Raw genomic sequence first — 24314 nt, 5'->3', positions numbered from 1 at the left:
TCCAACTCCTGGGCTCAAGCGAGTCTCCTGCCTCTGCCTCCCAAATAGCTGGGACCACAGGCACCCGCCACAGCGCCCGGCTGTTTTGTTGTTTGGCGGGTCCGGGCTGGGGATTCGAACCCGCCACCTTAGGTGTACGTGGCTGGTGCCTTAGCCGGTTGAACTATTTTAGGGCGCTGCAGGGTTTGCAAACTGGTGACTTTCAGGCTTAAAATCTGCCCACACTATTGTTTTTGCCTGACAGGATTTTTTTTTTTTTTTTGAGACAGTCTTACTATGTTGCCCTCGGTAGAGTGCCGTGGAGTCACAGACCACAGCAACCTCAAACTCTTGGGCTTAAGTGATTCTCTTGCCTCAGCCTCCCAGTAGCTGGGACTACAAGGATGTTTTAAAATAGTTGTTTGAAAACTTGTAAGGCTTTACCTCATTCTCCACCCTCCACGGTCTTATCACTGATACTGTCTTTGCATACTAGTCACTGAAGTTGTGCTTCACTTATTTAGAGGACTTGCCTAACTGTTGTAGGCACTTGAGTTTGTGACCCTGTGTTAGGTATTAAGTTTTTACCTGGACAGACTGGCTGGCTACTAAAAACTTTCACGAGGATGGGTGACCTTGAGTTCAACAGGTCAAGTCTTCAGCCCAGTCTAGTGTTTCCAGAGTACTATGTTCTTTTGTGTATTTATGTTCCTTGGAGTTGTGTAACACTGGTGGTCCCACTTTAGTTTTTCAGATTCAGAATCTGATTGGTCTCAGGAATGTTAATTCATGTTCAAAAATAGTAACAATGCTACCTTTATTTTGTGCTCTCTATGGGACAAGCACTGTTTTAAGTGCTTAAAATGAATTACTTAATCCTCCACACAACCATAGGAAGTAGGTCCTGTTATTAGTGCCCATTTTTTACAGATGAAGAAACAGTCACTGAGATGGGTAAATTTCCCAAGGTCATGAAGTAAATCTGTAGGAATTTAAAGTAATCTGACTCAGAGCTCACACTTTTACACAGCATTATAAATCTCCATCACAAGAGAATATACATATATATATATAAAAAGAATGCCGGTTTAGTTATGTAAAATAAGAACTATGTAGTTCCATGTAGAATGCTGTATGGAAAACTGAATTATCAGAAGTTGCCTACTGAATAAGAGCATGGAATTAGACTGGGGAGTTGGTTAAGAAATGAGTAGAAGTTTAAACGGCACAGGGCTCAGATAAACAACTGTCGTTGTTGCAGTTTGGCTGGGGCTGGGTTTGAACCCACCACCCTCAGTATATGGGGCTGATGCCCTACTCACTGAGCCACAGGCACCTCCCTAAAGTGATAATTTTTTTTTTATTAAATCATTACTGTGTACATTAATGCAGGCATGGGGTACAATGTGCTGGTTTTAGATACAATTTGAAATATTTTCATCAAACTGGTTAACATAGCCTTCATGGCATTTTCTTAGTTACTGTGTTAAGACTTTTATATTCTACATTTAGTAAGTTTCACCTGTACCCTTGTAGGTGTGGTCCCACCAATTACCCTCCCTCCACCCCTCCCCTCCCTTTCCCTATATTCTTAGGCTATAATTGAAAGGCTTTAGACTTTCATATGAAAGCTATAAATTAGTTTCATAGTAGGACTGAGTACATTGGATACTCTCAAGTAGCTGGGACTATAGGTGCCCGCCACAATGCCCAGCTATTTTTTTATTGCAGTTGTTTAGTTGGCCCTGGGTCAGATTCGAACTTGCCACCTTCAGTGTATATGACTGGCGCCATAACTACTGCGCTATGGGCGTCGAGCCTGCATGTTACTGTCTTAAATTTATTTAGTTATCTGTTACTTTATCCTTTGTGCCTGACTTCCTAATCTCTGATTTGGTCTCTCTTTTTGTTTCTGAGGACATTTCTTATTCCCAGTACCTTTTTTTGGGTAGTTGGATTTGGGAGGTGTTAATAAACTGGTGATGTCATATACCAACCATGGCAATAGTCATTAAATGATTTTTAACAAGAAAAATTTCAGCAAACTTTTACTCTTGTTAAAGAGCAAGCTTTCTATGTTGTAAATGATTCAGTATTTTCTTTTGCTTTGTTTCTAATGTGCATTCTAGTTTAACATTCATACCTCAAATAACTGTTTTAATACTTAAACTTTCATAAATCAAACCCACATTCTTGAGTGGTAAATAAATAAAGCAAATCTCAAGTAGTTTTCAAAGAGAGTCCTAAGTTAATTATCATTAATTTTTTAAAAGTATGACATCAAACTTAAAATCATTCACGATCTATTTATAAAGTTGGCACAAATATAAAGAACCTAGATTTGGAATCTCCATGATACTCATATTTTACATATATACATATCACAGTTTTTAATTCCCATATTTCCTTTGATACGTATCAATTGAGGAAGGTATTAATATCTTCATTTTATAGTTTAAGAAAACAGATTCAGAGGATAAATAACTTTTCCAAGGTAACTATGCAGCTAAGAACCACAACATATTTATGGCATTCAGTGTTAGTACTCTTAACCATTACTTCATAATGATGGTTACTCTTGTATCAGATGCTGGATATTGAACATTAACAAAGGTTTTTTTTGGATATTACTGAATCATAGACAGTTTCATCTTAGTTCATTATAAATTCATCTTATGTGACACCTTTTCCTGACTCTTAAAGTAGTAAAAATTGAATTTATAAAAAATATTGTCTATATTTTAAGAGTATATGAAATCAGTTAAATCTAGCTAACTTAGATCTGTAAATTTCTAGCTATAGAAAATAGGAATTTTTTCTATTCTTTATAGATGTCAGCCTATTCAGGGAATTCTTTCAAAATGCACAGAGATTAGAAGATCCAATACCTCTTTTGCTTGGATTTTTCTTGATTACCAGCAGTTAACAATGAAATGTTGTTAGATCTCTGGTGCTTCGGGGTGGAGATTAAGTGCTTTATAACCTCTGTTATTTGAATCGGAAGGGAAGTTTTGAAGTTTTGAGTTCATTTGTCCGTCCTTGGAATATACAAAATTCTGGTTAAAAATTGTTTTGTGTTTGCAGATGAAAATAGGAGCAAATAGTGGATTGACCTAAGCACCTGCAAACACAGGTTTTTATTTTTATTTTTTTTGAATGCTATATGGCCAACTGTGGAAACCATTATTTGTCTAAAGCGCAGGTCAGATCGGTATCATCATCGTAAATGTTTGACATGTGAGGAAATACGAAGTGTTATCTCTGAAGCTATTCTGATTTATTGTTGGAGCTTTTAATGGTCTTCATTTTAAGAGTAGAACGTTATAGTGCTGTAGTAATAATGTCTCAGCACTGCCTGTTGCTGGATTATTCCTGTGATTGTTGTAATGGCCCTAAATAGAGGGTCACTTTCAAGTGAGGTTAGTGAAATACAAGATGATTGGGGGAAATTTTTCTTCTTTATAACATCTTTATATATGTGTGTGTATATAAATTTATATAACTACATATATTTGGAGCAAAAATGATTTTATTGTATATAACTTTGGAGGTTTTTGTTCTTAGGATATTTTGGATTGACAAGGATGACATCTCCTTTTAATTCATCTACAAAAAATATGGAGAATCACACAAAATATGATTTTTTTCCTTAAAAGATTCATGGAATAAAATAACTAAAAATTGAACATAGCCTTTAGAAATGATTTTGTTTCATGTTAAGAATATGAGTATGCCAAACAATTGAGCAAAGTTAGAATTATGAAACATCTCTATTATTCTGCTTTGTATTTTCCCTTAAAATGTTGTCATTTATCAGCTGAAAAAGTATATAATATTCTTCCTAAAGTATAAGCTAACTCTGTCAATATTACAGTATTTTTTGACTCTGTAAAAATTGTTAATTTCTTTTGTACCTAAAATAGCTTTCATTATCTTTAATTGCAACATTTTCCTCTTGTATTATGTACATTTATACTTCATCTAATTGATAAAATTTTAATAGATGAAGTATACAAAGAGATTTTCATTCCAAGTTGTACCTAGAACATCTTAACTTAGGAAATGAATACTCAGATACTAATAGTAAATATAAACGGAATGGGCTTTTTAATATTTGAAAAAATATTTTTATTGTATCGATTAGGTAGAATGGTAACTTGATCATATAATCTCTCATCATGTGACATTCAAGGATACCAGAAGTTATTTGAGGCCGACTGGAGAAGCACACGTTAGCCGAATGCTTAGGTCAAAGTCTAATTTGGATGAGCTCTTTTGAAAAACCTAGTTCTACTATACCCTCAAATCCTGGAACCACAGTACTTCACCATAACGGTTAATCTGATATCAGATGCGGGATTGGGATATTAGACACAGACCAAGTGTCCTTTGGGAATAATACCTGGTAATAGGCAATTTCACTCTGGTTCATTTTAGATTTATAGAGAACTGTGAAAGTATTATGGAAGCATCTACTTTTTCAACTTTTGATGTCATGACACCTAAAAGATTATTTTCAGATATTCATATTCTAAAAGAATTTTATTTGCTGAGATTTGTTTTTGTGGAATTTCTAGTTTCTCTGGTCTATTCTAGCGAGCCTACATCAAGAGGATAAATTGAAAAGTAGTGAAAATAAATCAGTTCTAGCTTAATTAGGTATCCAAGAGAGTAATGAAATATAAAAAAAATACTTTTTAAAAATGTAGTCTAAATAAAAAATTAATTCATAGTTTTGGTCTATTCACATAACAGTCTGTCTCTGTTCGCAACTAAAGGATATTTGAGGAATGGTATAGTTTTTCTTTATGATGTCAAACATTACAAACTTAAGGATATATTAAAAAATGCTTAATTTCCAAGATTAATATACAGCAGTAATTTACCATCTGTTGTTGGATGGGGACAAGGAATAAAATATTAACACATACCTTATTACCCAAAGACAATTTTGTTGGTAACATTTTTAAGGATCTCTTTGTAAATAAAATGAATGACTTGCCTCCCTGTTTTAGTGAATAAATACTAACTTTGGATCATTATAAACATCCATTTCTGCCATAATCACTATGAACCGTAGACATATTCTATCTTATGTTTTATCGTTTGCCTTGGGAAGAGTTTGGAAATATGGGGGAATTTCACAAAGACGACTGCTAAATGTTGGGTAACAATAGAAAAAGGTAGAAATACCTCGGGAATAGACTCCAAGCTTGGTCTTCTCCAGCTTACTTGTTCTTGATAGTTTTTCATTGTTATTTCTGTAGGAAAATAAGAGAAATTTATCTTAGAAGCCCAGTTCCTTAGATTTATAATCTCTCCCAGCTCATTCTGTGAAAGTATTGGTAGTCTAGCTTACTTATTCTATTTAAATACATACGATATGGGTAAATCACAGGGGAAGGAAGGACACTTTAGTGATAACTTACTTCACATATCCTCAAACAACTCTTTACTTGGTAGTAAAGGTGATTGACTACTCTCATTTTGTAGATAAGTATACTAAATATTATAAGGTGGGATAATTTTCATGTTCATGTAGGTAGTATATATTAGGAACAGAATCTTAACAGATTTTTCTGGTTCTAGAGCTTTTTATTTTTCTACCCTATTATGGTGTCTTTTTAAGTAATCAGTTTTAACCTAAGTTAAACATAAATTTAAAGCCTTAAATAGTCATTTTAAGAAATCGTTTGTTGTGGGTTATTTTTCTTATTTAACACTTCTATTTTAATTTCCAGGTTCAGGTCACCTCACTTTGCCAGAACCCTGGGTCTTCATTAAATAAGAGGTGGTTTTTTGTTTTGTTTTGTCTTTGGTTTGGGTCCTCTTTAACTCCAGGGACTTTCTCTTCCAGATATTGGTGCTCCACCCTTTTTTGTTTTATTATTACACACCTTCGTAATAGAATAGCAATATTCATTTCTTTCAGCATTCCTCTCTTTTCTTTCCCTCTTCTGTCTAACATGGAGGCTTTTATCTAGTAGGTTGACTCACTTTTTTTTTTCTTATTATTTTTATAGAATTGGGGGTACAGCTGCAGTTTTGTTACCAGGATATGTTGTATAGTGGTGAAGTCCTCACCTTTTGTGTAACCGTCACCCAGTTAATAAATGTAGTACCCCTTAAGTAATGTCACATTCCTTTCCCATGTTTCATTCCTTTCCCATTCTCATGCTCTTCCAAGTCTCCAGTGTCTGTTGAACCACTCTTTATCTTTCTTTCTTTTCTTTTTTTTTTTTTTTCTTGAGACACAGTCTCACTTTGTTACTCTTGCTAGAGTACTGTGGTGTCATAGCTTACAGCAACCTCAAACTCTTGGATTCAAGTGATCCTCTTGCCTCAGCCTCCGGAGTAGCTGGGACTACAGACGTCTGCCCAAACTTACCTGACTATTTTTAGAGACCAGTCTTGCTCTCATTCTGGCTGGTTTTGAATTTCTGAGCTCAAACAATCCACCTGCCTCAGCCTTCAGGAGTGCTAGGATTATAGGTGTGAGCCACTGCACCTGGCCTGAACCACTCTTTATTAACTTCTCTAGGACCCTGAAATGAAATAGGGCAATAGGCAACCTATTTTCTAGCTTCATATGATTTGTTAAGCCTTTCTGCCTACTGGTGTTTTTGTTTTTTTTGGTCAGGATGTTGCTTTGTCAACCAAGGTAGAGTGCAGTTGCGCGATCATATCTCACTGCAGCGCTAACCTCCTGGGCTCGAGTAATCCTCTTGCCTGAGCTGGGACTACAAGTGTACAACACTGTACCTGGCTAATTTTTTATTTTACTTTTTGAAGAGATGGGTCTTGCCGTATTGCCCAGCCGGTCTCAAACTCCAGACCTCAAGTGATCCTCCTACTTCAGCCTCCCACAGTGCTAAGACTATAGGTGTGAACCATTGCACCTGGCTGGCCTCTTTTTTTTTTTTTTTTTGTTAAATCTGTATCAGGACTGATGTTCTTTGAATTCTTAAAAAATATGCTGCTTTTTTTTCTACTTTAAAATTATTTATTATTTTATTGACACATTGTAATTGTACATAAATGGGGTATAATTTGATATTTTGATGCCTATTATGTTATATAAAGATGAAATGGTATTTAGCACATCCATCCCCTGGTACATTTACATTCATTTCTTTTTTCTTTTGTGTGTGTGTTCCAATCAAATTTTATTTACAAAAACAGGGCCATGATATGCTAATTCCTGAGCTAGTAGAAATTTTTATTTATTTATTTTTTACATATACATATGTATATTAGGTTTCCACTTTTTGCCTTCACAAAATTAAAAAGGCTTAAAATTTAATAACAATAACAATGTTTATGATAAGAACTAGAAACAAAAACCTCAAAATATACTGTTTAATAAAAAGAAAAACCCTAGTATTTTATAACTCCAAATGCTGTATTACCAACCTAACTGGTCTACCCTAGTGACCAATGTTTCCTTACAAACATTTAAATAATTCCTGGGAATTTAAGTAATTCATATTTATTTTATGATCTAGTGACACTGACCTTGTGTCAGTTCCTACAATGTGTTGTGTTCTCTGTAACACAGAAATTTTGTTCATCTTATTTTCTTTGTTTGGAGAGGTCCCTACTTCCTCTCCTCTCAGGTTAACTCATCTCACTTCATCCACCACTTCCTCAGTGAAGGCCTCTGGACTTCTTTGACAGAAGACTTTCGCTTATTACGTGCTCTCATATACTTTCATACACTTCTGTGGTCATTTTATCTCTATTCATGTGACTTTTTTTGATTGGTGTCTGTCTTTCCCTCCATTAGATTAAAAACTTCCTCTGAGGAGAAATATGTCTCTTTCTTATTGTCTACTACTATATCCCCACTGAGCAGTTGGTAAATAAATATATATTAAATGAGTGAATGGCCTTTTTTTTTTAAGCTAGAGGGACAAAAAATTCTTACATATACTTCTTACGAGTTGCTGCCCTAGCTTTGCACACTGGTAGGCAATGAGGTTTCTCTAAGGTGAAATTATTGCTAATTGAAAATTTTGCCCAGTACCCCACGATGATGACTTGCAACATAGTTGGCTCTGGCAATTTTTGGAAGTCTCTATGGAGACCAAATTTGGTTGGTTTAAGAAGAGTTAAGCTGAGGGGAAAAAATAAAGATGCTCTAGATACTATGGAATTCATCCCTGTATCAAGTTAGAATGTCAGACAGTTGTGCACTTGCACACCGTTGCTTTGTTCTGGTGTATAATTGCTTTTAATTAAGCTTTGGCATCATGCCCTGGGCTCAAATTGTGGTATGCTATAGTCAGTAAACTGTTACATTGGATACTCTTGATGGCAATGCCTAACATATCAGCTGTCCATTTTATCAGGTAACATCGTCTTTATGAAGACTCAGAAGAAATTTCTCTCTATTCTTACTCCTAGGAAAAAATGTGCTTCTCTTGAGTAACTGGTTTGTTTTTGTCTTAGAAGCACTGTATATGCCTAATTTTTGTTTCCTGAATTTCAAAGCTAGATTTGCTGCTCAAATCTAAAAATTAGGAGTTTCTGGTATACCCCTATGTAAACTAACCCTCATTTTACCTTCATCTTAATCTTCAGAATTTAAACTCTTACTTACATACTTTATAGTTTGTTCAATAAATACTCTAGAAATACCTTGCAAGAAATAATATACCACCAGAACTGAAAAAATAAGTTAATTGGCTTGCTGGGTAAGATGTGATTTCAGTGTCTCTCCACATGAAGTAGAAGAGATAAAGAGAAAAATAAAAAGTTTTAGCTGGGCATTATGGCGGGTGCCTGTAGTCCCAGCTACTTGGGAGGCTGAGGCAAGAGAATCGCTTAAGCCCAAGAGCTGGAGGTTGCTGTAAGCTGTAATGCCATGGCACTCTACCAAGTGCAATAAAGTGAAACTCTGTCTCAAAAAAAAAAAAAAGTTTATTACAGATTGGGAGGGATTCTAGGCATTAAGTTCCGATTGGTTCATTTGGGGATTGCAAATTTTTTCTTTTTTTTATTTTTTATTCTTAATGTCACAAAAGCATAGGTTTTGTGTACCAAAGTAGTCTGAGGTGGGATATGAGTGTCTGCCTATATGCTGCAGGAATACAGTCAGCACTTTCATATGCACATAGTGGAAACTCAACAGAGGTGGTGGGGTTTTTTCCCCCCCGACAGAGTCTCATTATATCGCCCTGAATAGAGTACTGTCATAGCTCACAGCAACCTCAAACTCTTGGGCTTAAGTGATTCTTTTGCCTCAGCCTCCCAAGTAGCTGGGACTACAGGCGCCCACCACAACGTCCAGCTATTTTTTGCTGCAGTTGTCGTTTAGCTGGCCCGGGCCGGGTTCCAATCCTCCAGCCTTCGTATATGTGGTTGGTGCCATAACCACTGTGCTATGGGCACCAAGCTGACAGAGTTATAGTTTAACAAGCCCTTGCCTCCCTTTGGTTCTCCTGTAATCCTGTAGAAATAGAAGAAAAGGCTACATATTCACTGCTGTATGCTTTATAACCTTTGTAGGAGTTCATCTAGCCTACTAGAGTCCCTTTATTTTCCTTCTGTTGCCAAGTAAATTTTTGTGCCATCAATGAAATAATAGTTGTACAGTAGCATAATATGACTCTGAAGGCCAGGCATTGGAAGATTGTGAGGCAAATGAAAATAATCATGACCATTATGAGAAGAGACTAGAAGTCACATTAGATTGATGACTGAAGCTTTGTTTACTTTAACCAGAAGATCCTATCTCAAGAGTCCTTCTGAGCCCACTTTTGATTAGACAAGTTATCTTTTCTTTCAGTTTGACTAAAGATCAGTAAACTTTCCCTATAGTATTACTCCACATGCAGCAGGAAATTTTAGCAGATTATTTCATATTTTTTTCTTAGATTGCCAGCAAGAAACCTAGAGCTGTTCTTCATAACCACTTATATCAGGAATTTCAGAGACAGTAGTACTATTACGGCTTCACGATTTTATTAATCTTTTCAGTCAGTATCATTAACAAAGTTTGATAGTTTTTTTTAGGTTCCCTTCAGATAGTACCAGAGAAACATGGTCTCTTGAAAGACTTGAAAGGAAGTATTGAAAACCATTTCATTATTACATTGTTACATAGAGTCATTACGCCTATGTGCAAATTAGGTTCTAATGTGGCAAATATGTTATTGAGTCAGGAAATAAAGATTAGAAGGGCCACATGTAGTTTCATAAATAAAGGAGGAAATACCTTAAGAAAAGATTTCTCACTTATTTCTGGGGTAGAGATGCCTTACATAGATTTTAAACACAGTTTATAAATGTTGTCATAGGACTGTGAAGGACGTTAAGCTAATTAAAATTTATAATATTGCCCATATGCTAAGTTCCACTCATGAAGGAATTTGTATTTGGATCGAGGCTTTGAAAAATTCTAGGCTTGAGAAGTAAAACAAACCAAGTAGAAATTGCCATGGCTGTAGATAGTCAAAAAGGAGTAAGATAAGTTTCTACAAATTAAAAATGTATTGGATAAAGGATAAAGATACGATAAAAGTCCTTTGTATGTTTTGAAGGCTGTAGATATTCACCACCGATTATTTGTAAAGAGGAACTCTTTCTGAAACAATAAAAGTGAAATACGATAAGCCATCTGGGATGTACGTATAGATGTCCAAGGTCCAATTCAGGGTTAAACATGAAATCACAAAACTCACGTCAGGAAAGTCTTCCATGGCCTCTGTATGACCAGACAGTATTTTCCTTGTGAGGGTTAGGTAGGGAGTTGGTTGAAGGCTTAATTTAGAGGCCCATACACACACTACATAGGTTGAAGGAGAAGATCAGAGTAGGCATGGGCAAAGCCTAGACCCAAGCAAGTTATCTGTCAAGCATGCTGATGGACTCGGATGGTAGGATTCAGACTGTTTATTGACAACAAATGCATGATCAGCATGATGTCAGGTCCTTTGATCCTTGTTTCATAAGGTAACGCTGAAACCAAAGGGCCAGATGATACGTAAAATGAGTGGTGAGCACTCTATAGCTGAGAAACAGTTTCTATACGGTAGCTAAGCAATGTTTTAGCCTGTAGCTCTATCCTAAGGAGCAGGCAAGGTGGGTAAATCTCAGGTCTCATTGGAACCAGGGAAGATGGATGAGAAGCTGCCTCACAGCAACTTCCCACAAAATAGAGAAGTGAGAAATAGCCTTGTAGCAGCATCTTACAAGACTGCGTGTCTTTCCATATTCTGGAGGATCACAGGGCATTCTGCCAAGGCACAGGTCAGCCTGTGGTTGAGCCTTCCCTCTGTGGTCTATGAGAGGACATGTGGGGTTGACAAGGTACCAGTACAGAGCAGTTCCCTTACTTTATCCACAGAAAGGGAGAAATGACTGTGCAAATTAGTACAAAAGCATGAAGAGAACTAACACTGTACATGAATAGTTTTAAGCACTTAGGAAGTGTGTGTTCTATTGGTCTTGGGAGAAGCAGTTATTTGCTCCTGCATACTGAAGAAATCCTGACACAGTCACTTGAAATATTCCGAAAAAGGTCTTTTTGTGGTTATCATATTTGCTTATCCCAGGAAGTTTGTATTCATAAGTGGTGTCTTTGTATTACATCCAGCAGGAATACTCATATGGTCTTTTATTGAGGCTTTTGTGTTTCTTCCAGAACACTCAGTCTCTGATTTGTAGCTTGTAACAGCAGCGTTTAGGCAAGCATAAAGAAAAAGCAGAAACTACCTGTGGAGGTAAGACTGAATGGCTCAGGTTAATTTATTTTAATAGCCAACAATATCAGAATGGAGAAAAGTAGAATATTCTCTTAAGGCATGATAACTTATGAAGATTTAATGAATAATTACCTCAGAATAAGAACATAAACATAATTTATACCTCAGTGTATTATGGTATTCCATGTTTTTCTCCATTCTAGATATTTAAATCTAGAGGGGAAAAAAAGGAATTTTTTAACTTATGTTTCTAAAATAATAGCTTTATTGAGATACAGTTCCCACTTTTAAACTATGTAGTTCACTGGTTTTTAGTATATTCAGAGTTGCACAATTATTATAATTACCTAATTTTAGAACATTTTCATCACTCTGGAAAGAAACCCCATATTAATTGTCAGTTATTTCCCATTCTTTCCTCTAATTTACCTAGGAACCCCTACTCTACTTTCTGTCTCTGTGGATTTTCTTAAGAGATCAGATCTTTCAAAAATCATTTTATTAATCAGACAGTTATTTACCAGTCTTTGTGCATAAACACAAATATGCTATTTTAAAAAGGAATTATTACTCTATTATTTTTATATTAACAAACCATCACCCATATAATTGAGCTACAAACTTCTCTTTATTAGTCATTACGTTTTTAAAAAAAAATCTTGGGGCTGGGTTCGGTGGCTCATGCCTGTAATCCTAGCACTCTGGGAGGCCAAGGAGGGTGGATTGCCTGAGCTCACAGGTTTGAGCAAGTGCAAGACCCCATCTCTAAAAAATAGCCAGGCATTATGGCGGAGCACCTGTAGTCCCACCTACTTGGGAGGCTGAGACAATAGAATCACTTGAGCCCAAGAGTTTGAGGTTGCTGTGAGCTGACTCCATAGCACTCTACCGAGGGCAGCAAAATGAGACTTTATCTCAAACAGACAAATGAACAAACAAACTTGGGCTTAGTAAGCTCAACAGTTCTTATAATAGTGTTGAGCTAATTCAAAATTTAAAAAATGCCAATAACTAAGAATGAAGGCTCTGTTAACCAGTTCGATGAAAGTATTTCAAATTGTATATGAAAACACCACACTGTACCCCCATGATTGCATTTAATGTACACAGCTATGATTTAATAAAAAATTTTTTTAAAAATGCTGAGCAGTCCTAATTACTTGTTATTTCCTCTGTTGTTTTTTCTCCAAGACTACTACGTTAATATCTGATATATTACTAGGTGCCTAGTTAAGAAAGCTTTATTTTATTTTGATGATAGAGCTGGAATTAAAATCTAGTTTTCCTCCCATGAATTCTCTTTCTCTTACGCTTACACATGCTTTCCATATTTGCCCAAAGCTATTTTTTTTTTTTTTTTTGAGACAGAGCCTCAAGCTGTTGCCCTGGGTAGAGTGCACTGGCATCACAGCTCACAGCAACCTCTAACTCCTGGGCTCAAGCAATTCTCCTGCCTCCGCCTCCCAAGTAGCTGGGACTATAGGCGCCCACCACAACTATTTTTTTTGGTTGCAGCCATCATTATTGTTTGGCAGGCCCAGGTTGGATTCAAACCTGCTAGCTCAGGTGTATGTGGCTGGTGCCTTAGCCACTTGAGCCACAGGCACTGAGCCAAAGCTAAATTTTTAAACCATTTGGAAGCAGTTCATAGAAATAGGAATCGTTCTTTATTTCCCCTTTCTCATTTTTTGTTACCTTATATAGATTTACAAGTTTAAATCTGCTATTATATGAATGCTGAAATGATAAATAGGCTAACATGGAAAAAAATAGACGTATTTAACATCTTACAACACATACAAATGGCCCATATTCACATTGAAAGAATTTATGTAAAGTAGGATGTAAATTTTCAGCATGTGTACTTAATATTTTTAAATAGTTCTAATTAAAATGCAAACTATGAATTGATGATTTCTGCATATAAAATTTTTCATGTTTTTACGACCTCAAGTTGAAGGAGAGAGGTAGTAAAAGAAAAAATAAACTATAGATCTTTTGTCATTTCTATTTTAAATTTTATTGTGATGTAAATATTGACATGAAGTATATAGTTCTTAAATATATAATTTGAATTTTTACCTACATATGTGATATATATAGTAATCACTACACAGATTAATATACAGAATATTTCAACATCCTAGAAGTCTCATGAGTACCCCTTTTTGTCATTTATGCTCTTCTAAGGAATAATCACAGTTTTGACTTAAGTTACTATAGATTAGTTTTTGTCTGTTCATGAAGTGCATGTAAATAGAATCATACAGTATTGTTTTTGTCTGGCTTTTTTCACTCATTATGTAGATAAGATTCATCCATACTGTTTTGTGAAACAGTTTTTTCTTTATAGTATTCTGTTATATAAATAAAACACAGTTTATCTGTTCCCTGGTTGATGGAGGTTTTGTTTGTTATAGCTTTTTGCATTATGACTAAAGCTGCTAGAAACATACTTGCTTTTTGACAAATATATGCACTCATTTTCCTGGGCCATGAGATTTTATAGTTTATAAACGTTCAAACATTTTAATTAAAGTAGACAGAATGCAGCTGGATGCAATGACTTAAGCCTATAATCATAGCACTGTGGGAGGCAGAGGCAGCAGGATACCTTGAACTCAGGAGTTTAACACCAAGACTCTGTCTCTACTACAAATAGAAAAATTAGCTAGGTGTGGTGGTGCACACTTATAGTCCCAGCTACTCACTGAGGCTGGAAGATTGTTCAAGCCCATGAGTTCCAGGTTACAGTGAGCTATGATGAAATTGCACTCTAGCCAGGGCAACAGAGCAGGAGTCTGTCTCAAAAAAAAAAAAAAAAAGCCATAATGTGAATCCTGCCTCACAAGAGATTTCAAGTCTGTTTAAGTAGCTTGTATACCTCTTTGATTTTATAATAGAAGCTGGGGGAAATAATAATGACTTTACAGCAAGTTTAGGATGGTATCATATTCCTGTTCTATAATCCAAGAGTTACAGATATTATATATTCATTCATTCAGTGCCATTCTAGGTGCTAGAGATACATCTGTGAAAGACAGTTGTACAACCCATTTACATCAACCAAAAATCCAGTCATTTGAACATAACATTGCAGAGTGCAGTGATAGGAGAATGAGAGTTACTAGGGGAGTACTTAGGATGGAGTACTCACCTAAACCTGGGTAGTAAGAGGAGGCATCTTGGAGGAAATGACAGCTAAACTAGGCTCTAAAATATTGAATTGGAATTAGCCAGATACAGGTCGTGGTGGTTGAGGTGAGCAGGTCAATGAGAGTTTTTAGTCAACGTTTAATGCTTGGAGACTTGAGAAACTGAAAGTAATTGACTAAGCAGAGGGAACCATTGAAGATTGTCTCTTCATTTTAGAAAACTTCAGCATACAAAGAGTAGTAGAATGAGTCCTCTTACATGTATCCCACAACTCTAGCAATTACCAAGTCATGGCTAATGTTATTGAGACCACTACTTCCATCCCTGGTGGATTATTCTGAAACAAATTTGAGATACCATATTGTATCATTGTTATTTATAGCCGGAGAGTGACATAATTTTACATTTTAGAAATTACATGTTCCTAGTAATTCTAAGTGACCTTTAAAATACCTGCACCATAGTTTGGGTGTTTCTTATTTGCTGCCAGTTATGCAAAGTCATTCATCTTCCTGCACTACCAGGTACTTTTTATAGTAGTTTATATTTTTTTAAAATTACAGTGTTATGGAAACATGATTAAATGTTAAGACGGTTTTATGTATTTATCTTCCCATGTTTATCAGTTGGTTTATTGTATTTTAAGATACCATTAATGGGCTGGACACAGTGGTTTATGCCTGTAATCTAACACTCTCGGAGGCTGACTCCTCAGGAATTGAAGACCAGCCTGAGGAACAGGCTCTCCCATCTCTATTAAAATAGAAAAAAAAATTAGCCAAGTGTTGTAGAGGGTGTCTGTAGTCCCAACTACTCAGGAGGCTGTGACAGTAGGATCAGTTGAACCCAGGACTTTGAGGTTGCTGTGAGCTAGGCTGGCACCATGGCACTCTAGGCTGGGCAACAAAGTGAGACTTTGTCTCAAAAAAAAAAAAAATAGCAGTAAATGAGAAACACCCAGAGATTAGTGATGTTTTTGGCTTATATATCTATTACATTAAAATGTGATAATGAGTTACAAGTCAATTTGTTTCTAGGATTCAGCCTCTGAATCACAAATATGCTAGTATTTGGAAAGTGGAATTAGATTTCCTACTTTGTTTTCATGAGTTAAAATGAGGGTACAGGCTCGGCGCCTGTGGCTCAAGCGGCTAAGGCGCCAGCCACATACACCTAAGGTGGTAGGTTTGAATCCCCAGCCCGGGCCCGCCAAACGACAATGATGGCTGCAACCAAAAAATGGCCAGGCGTTGTGGTGGGCACCTGTGGTCCCAGCTACTTGGGAGGCTGAGGCAGGAGACTCGCTTGAGCCCAGGAGTTGGAGGTTGCTGTGAGCGTGATGCCATGGCACTCTACTCAGGGGGATAGCTTGAGGCTCTGTCTCAAAAAAAAATAAAATAAATAAAATAAAATAAAATGAGAGTACGTATGATTAGTTACATCATTTGTGTTTGTAGGGATAAAGTCCAAAGTCTGAACTGTAATTGAGTTCTTCACCTAGGAAGTGTGCCATATACCCCTACATTTTATCCACTAGGTGGGAACTAACCAAGCTCCTTCTCCCCTACCCGTTTCTTGAATTTAATTGTGTTTTTCTCTCATGTGGGACTGTAATTGTTGGTCTACCATTATCAGAGTAGTACTGAATACATGGGATGCTTGCTTTTTCATTCTTTAGTTACTTAGGAGAATGTTCTCCAAATTCATCCAGGTAAATACAAAAGATGCAATGTCTCCATCTTTTTTGTAGCTGAATAGTATTCCATGGCACACATATACTGAAGCTTTTTAATCCATTTATGGGTTGATGGGCACTTGGGTTGTTTGCACATCTTTGTAGTTGTGAATTGAGCTGCTATAAACATTTGAGGACAAAAGTCCTTAGGGTAAAATGATTTTTTTCTTCTGGGTAGATACTTAATAATGGAATTATGGGATCAAATGGGATTTGTACTTTTAGTTCTTTAAGGATTCTCCATACTTCTTTCCAAAGGTTTGCAGTCCAACCAACAGTACATTAGTAGACCCCTCTCTCCACACCCCTGCCAGCATTTGCAGCTTTGGGACTTTGTGACGTGGGCTATTCTCACTAGTGTTAGATGATATTTCAACATAGTTTGATTTGCATTTCTACTCATTTCTCTGGTGAGTAGGGATAATGAACATTTTTTCATGTCTTGTCTGGCCATCTGTCTTCAGGGGAAAGGTTCTGTTCATGTTGCTTACCCATTGATTGATGCGATTGTTTGCTCTTTTTATTTTATTATTATTATTTTTTTTTTTTTTTTTGGCAGTTTTTGGCCAGGGTTGGGTTTGAACATGCCATCTCTGGCATATGGGGTCAGCACCCTACTCCTTGAGCCACAGGCCCCACCCTTGTTTGCTCTTTCCCTGTTGATTTGCTTGAATTCTTTGCATATTCTGGCCACCAGCCTTTTGTTTGGTTTATAACATGTGAATATCTTCTCTCATTCTGAGTGTTGTCTATTCGCTTTGTTGTGTCCTTACCTTTGCAGGAGCTTTTTAATTTGATCAGATCCCACTTGTTTATTTTTGTTGTTGCTACAGTTGCCAATGGGGTCTTTTTCATGAATTATTTCTCAAGGCTGTAACATTAGAAGTTTTTCCCACACTTTGCTCTAGGGTCTAGATTTACTTAATTTTACTTAAAATATTTTTTTAATTTTTTAATTATTTTTTATTTTATTATTTATGTATTTATTTATTTTGAGACAGAATCTCAAGTTATTGTTTTAGGTAGAGTACTGTGGTGTCATAGCTCACAGCAACCTCAAGCACTTATGCTCAAGAGATCCTCTTGCCTCAGCCTCCTGAGTAGCTGGGACATCAAGCGTTGGACTATGCCTGGCTAATTTTTCTATTTTTAGTAGAGATGGGTGTCAGTCTTGCTCAGGCTGGTCTCAAACTCCTGAGCTGAAGTAATCTGCCCTCCTGCCTTGGCTTCCCAGAGTGCAAGATTAAAGGCATGAGCCACCACGCCAGGCCTAGATTTACTGGTTTTAATATGAATCTTTTTACAGATTCAGGTTGAAGAATTTACAATTCTCCTTTTGTGTATTGAAATATACTGAAATTTATTTACTTAATAAAACTTACTTTGTTGATAAAAGTTAATATAGATGGCTTTTATTTTAAAGCTATTTATAGCTATCTCTGGACCACTAAGTTAAAAATCCTGTCCTCTAATTAGAGTGTTTCTTATAGTATTTTAGGTTAATTTCCTTTTTTTGAAAATAATTATTACAATACTTTGGGATAATACTGTAGTCACTCACTCATTGTGTGAGAGGCAGTGATCTTTATCTAAATCAGAGGTTGGCAAATTTTGGCTGCTGAAAATGGTTCTTACCTTTCTAAAGGGTTATTATAAAAAAGGAAGAAGAATTTACAACAGAAACCATATATAGTCTGTGAATGTAAAATATTTACTATCTGGGCTTTTACAAAGAAAGAGTTTTAGTCCTTTATATAAATGAATGTAACTTATTTCTTGGCACATGCTTTTTTTTTCTTTCGAAATGTTTCTATAAGATTTGTTTTAGAACTGACACTGAATATTAAAGTTTTCATTGTCTTCTACAGAGAAGATGGTGAATTAGAAGATGGTGAAATAGATGATGCAGGATTTGAAGAAACACAAGAACAAGAGGCAAAAGAGGATGAGAAGCAGAAAAATGAGAAAGCCTACAGAAAATCGAGAAAAAAGCACAAGAAAGAAAGAGAGAAGAAAAAATCCAAAAGGAGGAAACGTGAGAAACATAAGGTTAGTTAGAATCTACTTTCTATTATTTTGGTAAATTTTTAGGAAATATAAAATACTGAAAATTAGAAAATATGTTACTACCTGCTCTCTTATAAAGTGTTTGGGTTAGATATTTTTATTTATGTGATTAACACTTTTTCTAATCATAAATAACAGGGTGGACATGAAGTTTGTATGCAATTTAAATAGTAAATAATTCTTAGTAACAATAGTTACTAAAAAGTAACACGAACTTCATGTCCACTCATACTTTAGTTTACTATTTTCCCTATATTATGTGAAATATCAAAATAAAGGTTTAAAAAATAAGTTAAATCTTAACTTGATTATTACAGATTAAAATACATAGTCTTTGAATGGATAAAAGACTGTATTAGGAGTCTGTATTAGGAGACTGTATTAGGAAGATTAAGGAAAGAATGTCATTCTCTACAGATACAGATTATACATAGGCTAGCAAAACCAAAAACCCATTGGCAACATCTATAAAAGAATGAAGAAACAATGGAAACAGCAACAGAAACTTGGAGGGTTATTACCTCTAGTTCACACATGAGTGTAAGATGACCACAGAGAATTGGATGGTGCTGGAAAGATGTGGGCCTGATGAACTCCTGATACTACAGACCATCATGGACTTAAAAACATCTAACTTAGGTGCAACTCACATTCACGGAGACTATTACAGTAAATTCCCAAATTAAAAACACTTGACTGATGTACAACTCACAGTTATGAACAGAGGCCATTACAGGTAATATGTAAATGTACCTGCTCCAACTTACATAGAAATTCAACTTAAGAACAAACCTGCTGAACCTATCTCATACTGAAACACTTAAGAACAAACCTACTGAACCCAAGGACTGCCTGTAATCAACCAAATCCCTTTTTCTAGGACAGAGTTTTATACTGAGGAAATAAATGTTGGGAGTAGAATGTAAATTGAGAGGTATACTATAGGGGAAGGAAGCAGAAAATGTACATTGCAGAAAAACAGCCATGTTTTTGAACACTTCATGCTAACAACAGAAGAGATAAACTAGAACTGTGAAGCTTTGTTGGCCCATTCCATCCATTTTTTCACATGAACAGCAAGATAGGACTGTGGCCACATTTCATAGACGTTTAATAGTAAGAAAAAGAATAATGAAGAGAATAATAGTCTTCTAGAAAAGAAAGAATATTCACAGAGCATATGAAAAATTTAACCCAATATTTTAAAATAGTAAGAAACTAAGAAAACAATACAAGATATTATCAAACAACATAAGTAGAAATTTGAACAAAGATTCTTTAGCCATCTAGGCAGAAAGACCAAGTGCCTTATTAAGAAAAGAAGATCAGTTTGGGCATTATGGCTCATACCAGTAATGCTAGCACTCTGGGAGGCCATCTAGAGGGGCAGATTGCTTTGAGCTCAGGAGTTCGAGACCAGCCTTAGCAAGAGTGAGACCCATCTCTACTAAAAATAGAAAAACTAGCCAGACATAGTGGCACACATCTGTAGTCCCATCTACTTGGGAGGCTGAGACAGGAGGATCTTTTGAGTCTAAGAGTTTGAGGTTACTGTGAGCTGTAATGCTGCAGCACTCTACCCAGAGTGACAGAGTGAAACTTTGTCTCAAAAGTTTTGGCCAGGCACAGTGACTCAGGCCTGGAATCCCAGCACTTGGGAGGCCCAGGAGGGTAGATTGCCTGAGCTCATGGGTTTAAGACCAGCCTGAGCAAGAGCAAGATCCCATCTCTAAAAAATAGCCAGGTGTTGTGGTGTGTACCTTTAGTCCCAGATACTTGGGAAGCTGAGTCAATAAAATTGCTTAAGCCCGAGAGTTTGAGGTTGCTGTGAGCTATGACACCAGGGTACTCTACTAAGGGCCACAAAGTGAAACTCTGTCTCAAAAAAAAAAAAGAAAAAAGTTTGGTTATTTCTTTTCTTCTGTTGGGTTTGGGATTAGATTGTTTTTCTTTTTCCAGTTCCATAACATGGTTCATGAGTTTGTTCATGTTAAGGAGACAATAACCAAAGCAAATAGCCTTCAGAATGGTGAAAGATACTTGTATATTATGAATGGGACAAAAACTTGATAAGTAAGAACTACAGAGAACTCAAATTAATCAACAAAAAAAGAGCCAACAATCCGTATATCACTGGGCAAGAAACATGAATAGAACCTTCTCTAAAGAAGACAGATGTATGGTTAACAAACATAAAAAATGCTCATCATCCCTAATCATCAGAGAAATGCAAATCAAAACCACTGAGATACTGCCTAACCCCAGTGAAAATGGCCCACATCACAAAGTCTCAAAGCTGCAGATGCTGGTGTGAATGTGGAGAGAACACTTTTACACTGCTGGTGGGACTGCAAACTAATACAACCTTTTTGGAAGGAAGTATGGAGAATCCTCACAGAACTCAAATTAGACCTCCCATTTGATCTTGCAACCCCATTACTGGGCATCTACCCAGGAAAAAAATCATTTTATCTTAAGGACCTTTGCACTAGACCAGTGGTTCTCAACTTTCCTAATGCTGGGATGTATTTTCACTGTTACAAAGGAGTCGTGACCCACACGTTGAGAACTGCTGCACTAGACTATTCTTCACAGCTGAATTTACAATTGCCAAAATGTGGAAACAACCTAAATGTCCACAAACCCAGGAATGAATTAACAAGCTGTGGTGTATGTATACCCTGGAATACTATTCAGCCATTAAAAGAAATTGAGACTTTACATCTTTTGTATTAACCTAGATTGAGGTGGAATGTATTTTTCTTAGGAAAGCATCACAAGAATGGAGAAGCAAGAACCAATGTACTCAATTCTGCCAGTAGATGACCTAATACATGGTGGGGGGTAAGGGGATGAGGATGTAGAGAGAGGGGATGGGGGGTTATGGGATATAGCATACCTCTTGGGGTCAGGACACAATTGTAAGAGGGACTTTACCTAACAAATGGAAATGGTGTAACCTAATTCTTTGTACCCTCAATGAATCCCAAACAATAAAAAGATCAAATTTATATAAAAATGTTTGACAATAACAATTTTATGCCCGAAGATAATGGAGTGATAAAATACTCAAGGAAGTAGAGTGTGAATTAAGGATTTTATATCTACCTAAATACTGACCTTAAAATACAATGTCTTTAGGTAAACTATATGCAAGAAGCACTCAGGAAATATTTTAACCGTGAGACTTTCTGTAAAATCTATTGGAGAATAAGTTCAGATAGCCAAAATGACTGGGGTGAGAGAGAAAGAGTGGTCTACATGCATATACGTATTTACTTGTAAAATTAAGACTAAATTATGGATAAAGGGGGAGAATATATTATATATTGGAATATTACAACTGTAAAACATGTCAGAAAAAGCAGAACAATATACGATAAGCAGCATGAACTTGCTAATTTGCTTCATTGTTAATAACTGAGAATAAAAATTATCCTGGGAGTGAAAGAAGAAAAAAGGGGTTACTGCCTAATTTCAATATTGTTTCCGTTAGTAAATAAGTGGTATGCAAAAATAGGACCTATGATTATTGGGAAAAGGCAGTATGAAGGAAATCATTAAAACAAAAGTATAAACCTTTCTAAATACCAAAATGATATTCTCTTCCAACAATGGCAAAACTCAACTCTAAGCTACTTGTAAGAGAAAAATATTAAAAAAATAGTAAAGTTATACCAGGCAAATGCAAAAAGAGAGAAGGCAGGAGCCAACTGTTGATATCTGAAAAAGTCAAATTTAGGTCAAAAAGTCATTAAAAGAAATAAAGGCATTATATAATGTTAAAGCTTATAATTCACAATGAAGATGTTACTGATAGATAGATAGATAGATAGATAGATATTTTTTTTTTTTTTTGAGACAGAATCTCACCATGTCACCCTCAGTAGAGTGCTGTGGTGTCACAGCTCCCAGCAACCTCAAACTCTTGGGCTTAGGTGATTCTCTTGCCTCAGCCTCCCAAGTAGTTGGGACTACAGGCTCCCACCACAACATCTGGCTATTTTTTTTGGTTGTAGTTGTTATTGTTGTTTTAGCAGGCCCGGGCCAGGTTTGAACCCGCCAGCCCTGGTATAGTAGTTGGAGCCATAACCATTGTGCTATGGACACCATGCCATGTTACTGATATTTGATATCCTCCCCAAAACAACTTTCATAAAGCAGGAACTATAAGGATTGCAAGAAAGAATAGATAGAACATATCACTAATAGGAAATGTACCAATATACCTTTTTAGTTGTGTTTTTGTGTGTGTGTGTGTGTGTGTGTGTGAGAGACAGAATCTTACTCTGTCACCCTGGCTAGAGTACAGTAGCTTTATCATGGTTCACTATAGCCTTGAAGTCCTAGGCTCAAGGAACCCTCCTGCCTCAGCCTCCTGTTTAGCAACAGGTGAGTACCACCATGCCCAGCTAATTTTTTCTGTTTTTGGTAGAGACAGGGTCTTGCTCTTGCATAGGCTAGTCTCCAATGCCTGACCTCAAAATGATCCTCCCCCTTAGGTCTCTTGAGAGTGCTAGGATGATGGGCGTGAGCCACCATGCTCAGCTCAATATACCTCTCTTAATACAAAGAGATCAATTAAGTTCATGAAAAGGTGCAAGGGACTCCTGAGAATGTACCTTCATATCAGGTACACTTAGACTATTCATAAAAACTGCCCATATCATAGGCCACAAAGAAAACTATAGTTAACTCAATAAAGTAGAAATAATACAAAGTACCATCTCAAACCGCAATGCAATAGAATTAGCATTACAGTGCCTTTCTATTTGGTTAATTCATATACATGCTCTAAATAGGTTGTGGAACATGGGCAAAACATAGGTTAAAACTGCAGAAATCTCATAAAAATAATGATAAAATCTTGACATAGTGTTTGTGGAATATAGCTAAAGCAACTGTTGGAAGAAAAATTATAGTATTATAGTATTAGCAATAGCAATAAAAATGGGGGGAAAAAAGGCAAATTAAATACCCAACTTAAAAAGCTAGAATAGCAAAGCAAAACAAAACAAAAAGGAAGTACTTATAAAGTAATAAGCAGCACTTAGTGAATTAGAATGAAAAATAACTCATTTTTTTTTCTTTTCTTTCTTTTTTTTTTTTTGTTGCCCTTGGTAAGAGTGCCACGGCAACCTCCAACTCCTGGGCTTAGGTGATTCTCTTGCCTCAGCCTCCCGAGTAGCTAGGCCACAATGCACAGCTATTTTCTTGTTGCAGTTTGGCCAGAGTGGGGCTTGAACCCGCCACCCTCAGTATATGGGGCCAGTACCCTACTCACTGAGCCACAGTTGCTGCCTGGAAAATGACTCATTTTTACAAAAAGTCAACCATATATGTAAATCAGTGGCCAAACTAATCAAGAAAAATAAAGGAAAGAAAAAGGAGCTTAAAAGCTTGGTGACTCACGGCTGTAATCTCAGTACTCTGGGAGGCAGAGGCAAGTGGATTACTTAAGCACAGATTGGAGAACATTCAAAGCCAGAGAGAGACCCCATCTCAAAAAAACAGCTGGGTGTTGTGGCAGGTGCCTGTAGTACCAGTTGTTCGGGAGGCTGAGGTAAGAAAATCACTTGAGCCCAAGAGTTTGAGGTAGCTGTAAGCTATGATGCCGTGGCACTCTACCAAGGGCAACAAAGTGAGACTCTGTCTTAAAAAAAAAAAAA

At 36.4% G+C, this 24314-nt stretch overlaps 1 protein-coding gene and 1 pseudogene across 1 annotated transcript in view; both read left to right on the top strand.

Moving 5' to 3' along the window:
- The window catches only part of ZC3H6 (zinc finger CCCH-type containing 6), a 66428-nt gene that overhangs the window by 6442 nt on the left and 35672 nt on the right, over positions 1–24314 (top strand). The window contains exon 2 of the mRNA XM_012811015.2: positions 18447–18627. Coding sequence (XP_012666469.1) covers positions 18447–18627 — 181 coding nt within the window. The remainder of the gene's footprint in view (positions 1–18446; positions 18628–24314) is intronic.
- On the top strand, positions 7933–8065 carry LOC111728305 (annotated as a pseudogene).

Source organism: Otolemur garnettii, unplaced genomic scaffold (assembly GCF_000181295.1).
Source record: "Otolemur garnettii isolate 467f Iridium unplaced genomic scaffold, OtoGar3 scaffold00148, whole genome shotgun sequence".
NCBI classification, from domain to species: Eukaryota; Metazoa; Chordata; class Mammalia; order Primates; family Galagidae; genus Otolemur; species Otolemur garnettii.
Note: the sequence above shows the minus strand (reverse complement) of the source record. Positions and strands in the feature narration are given on the sequence as shown.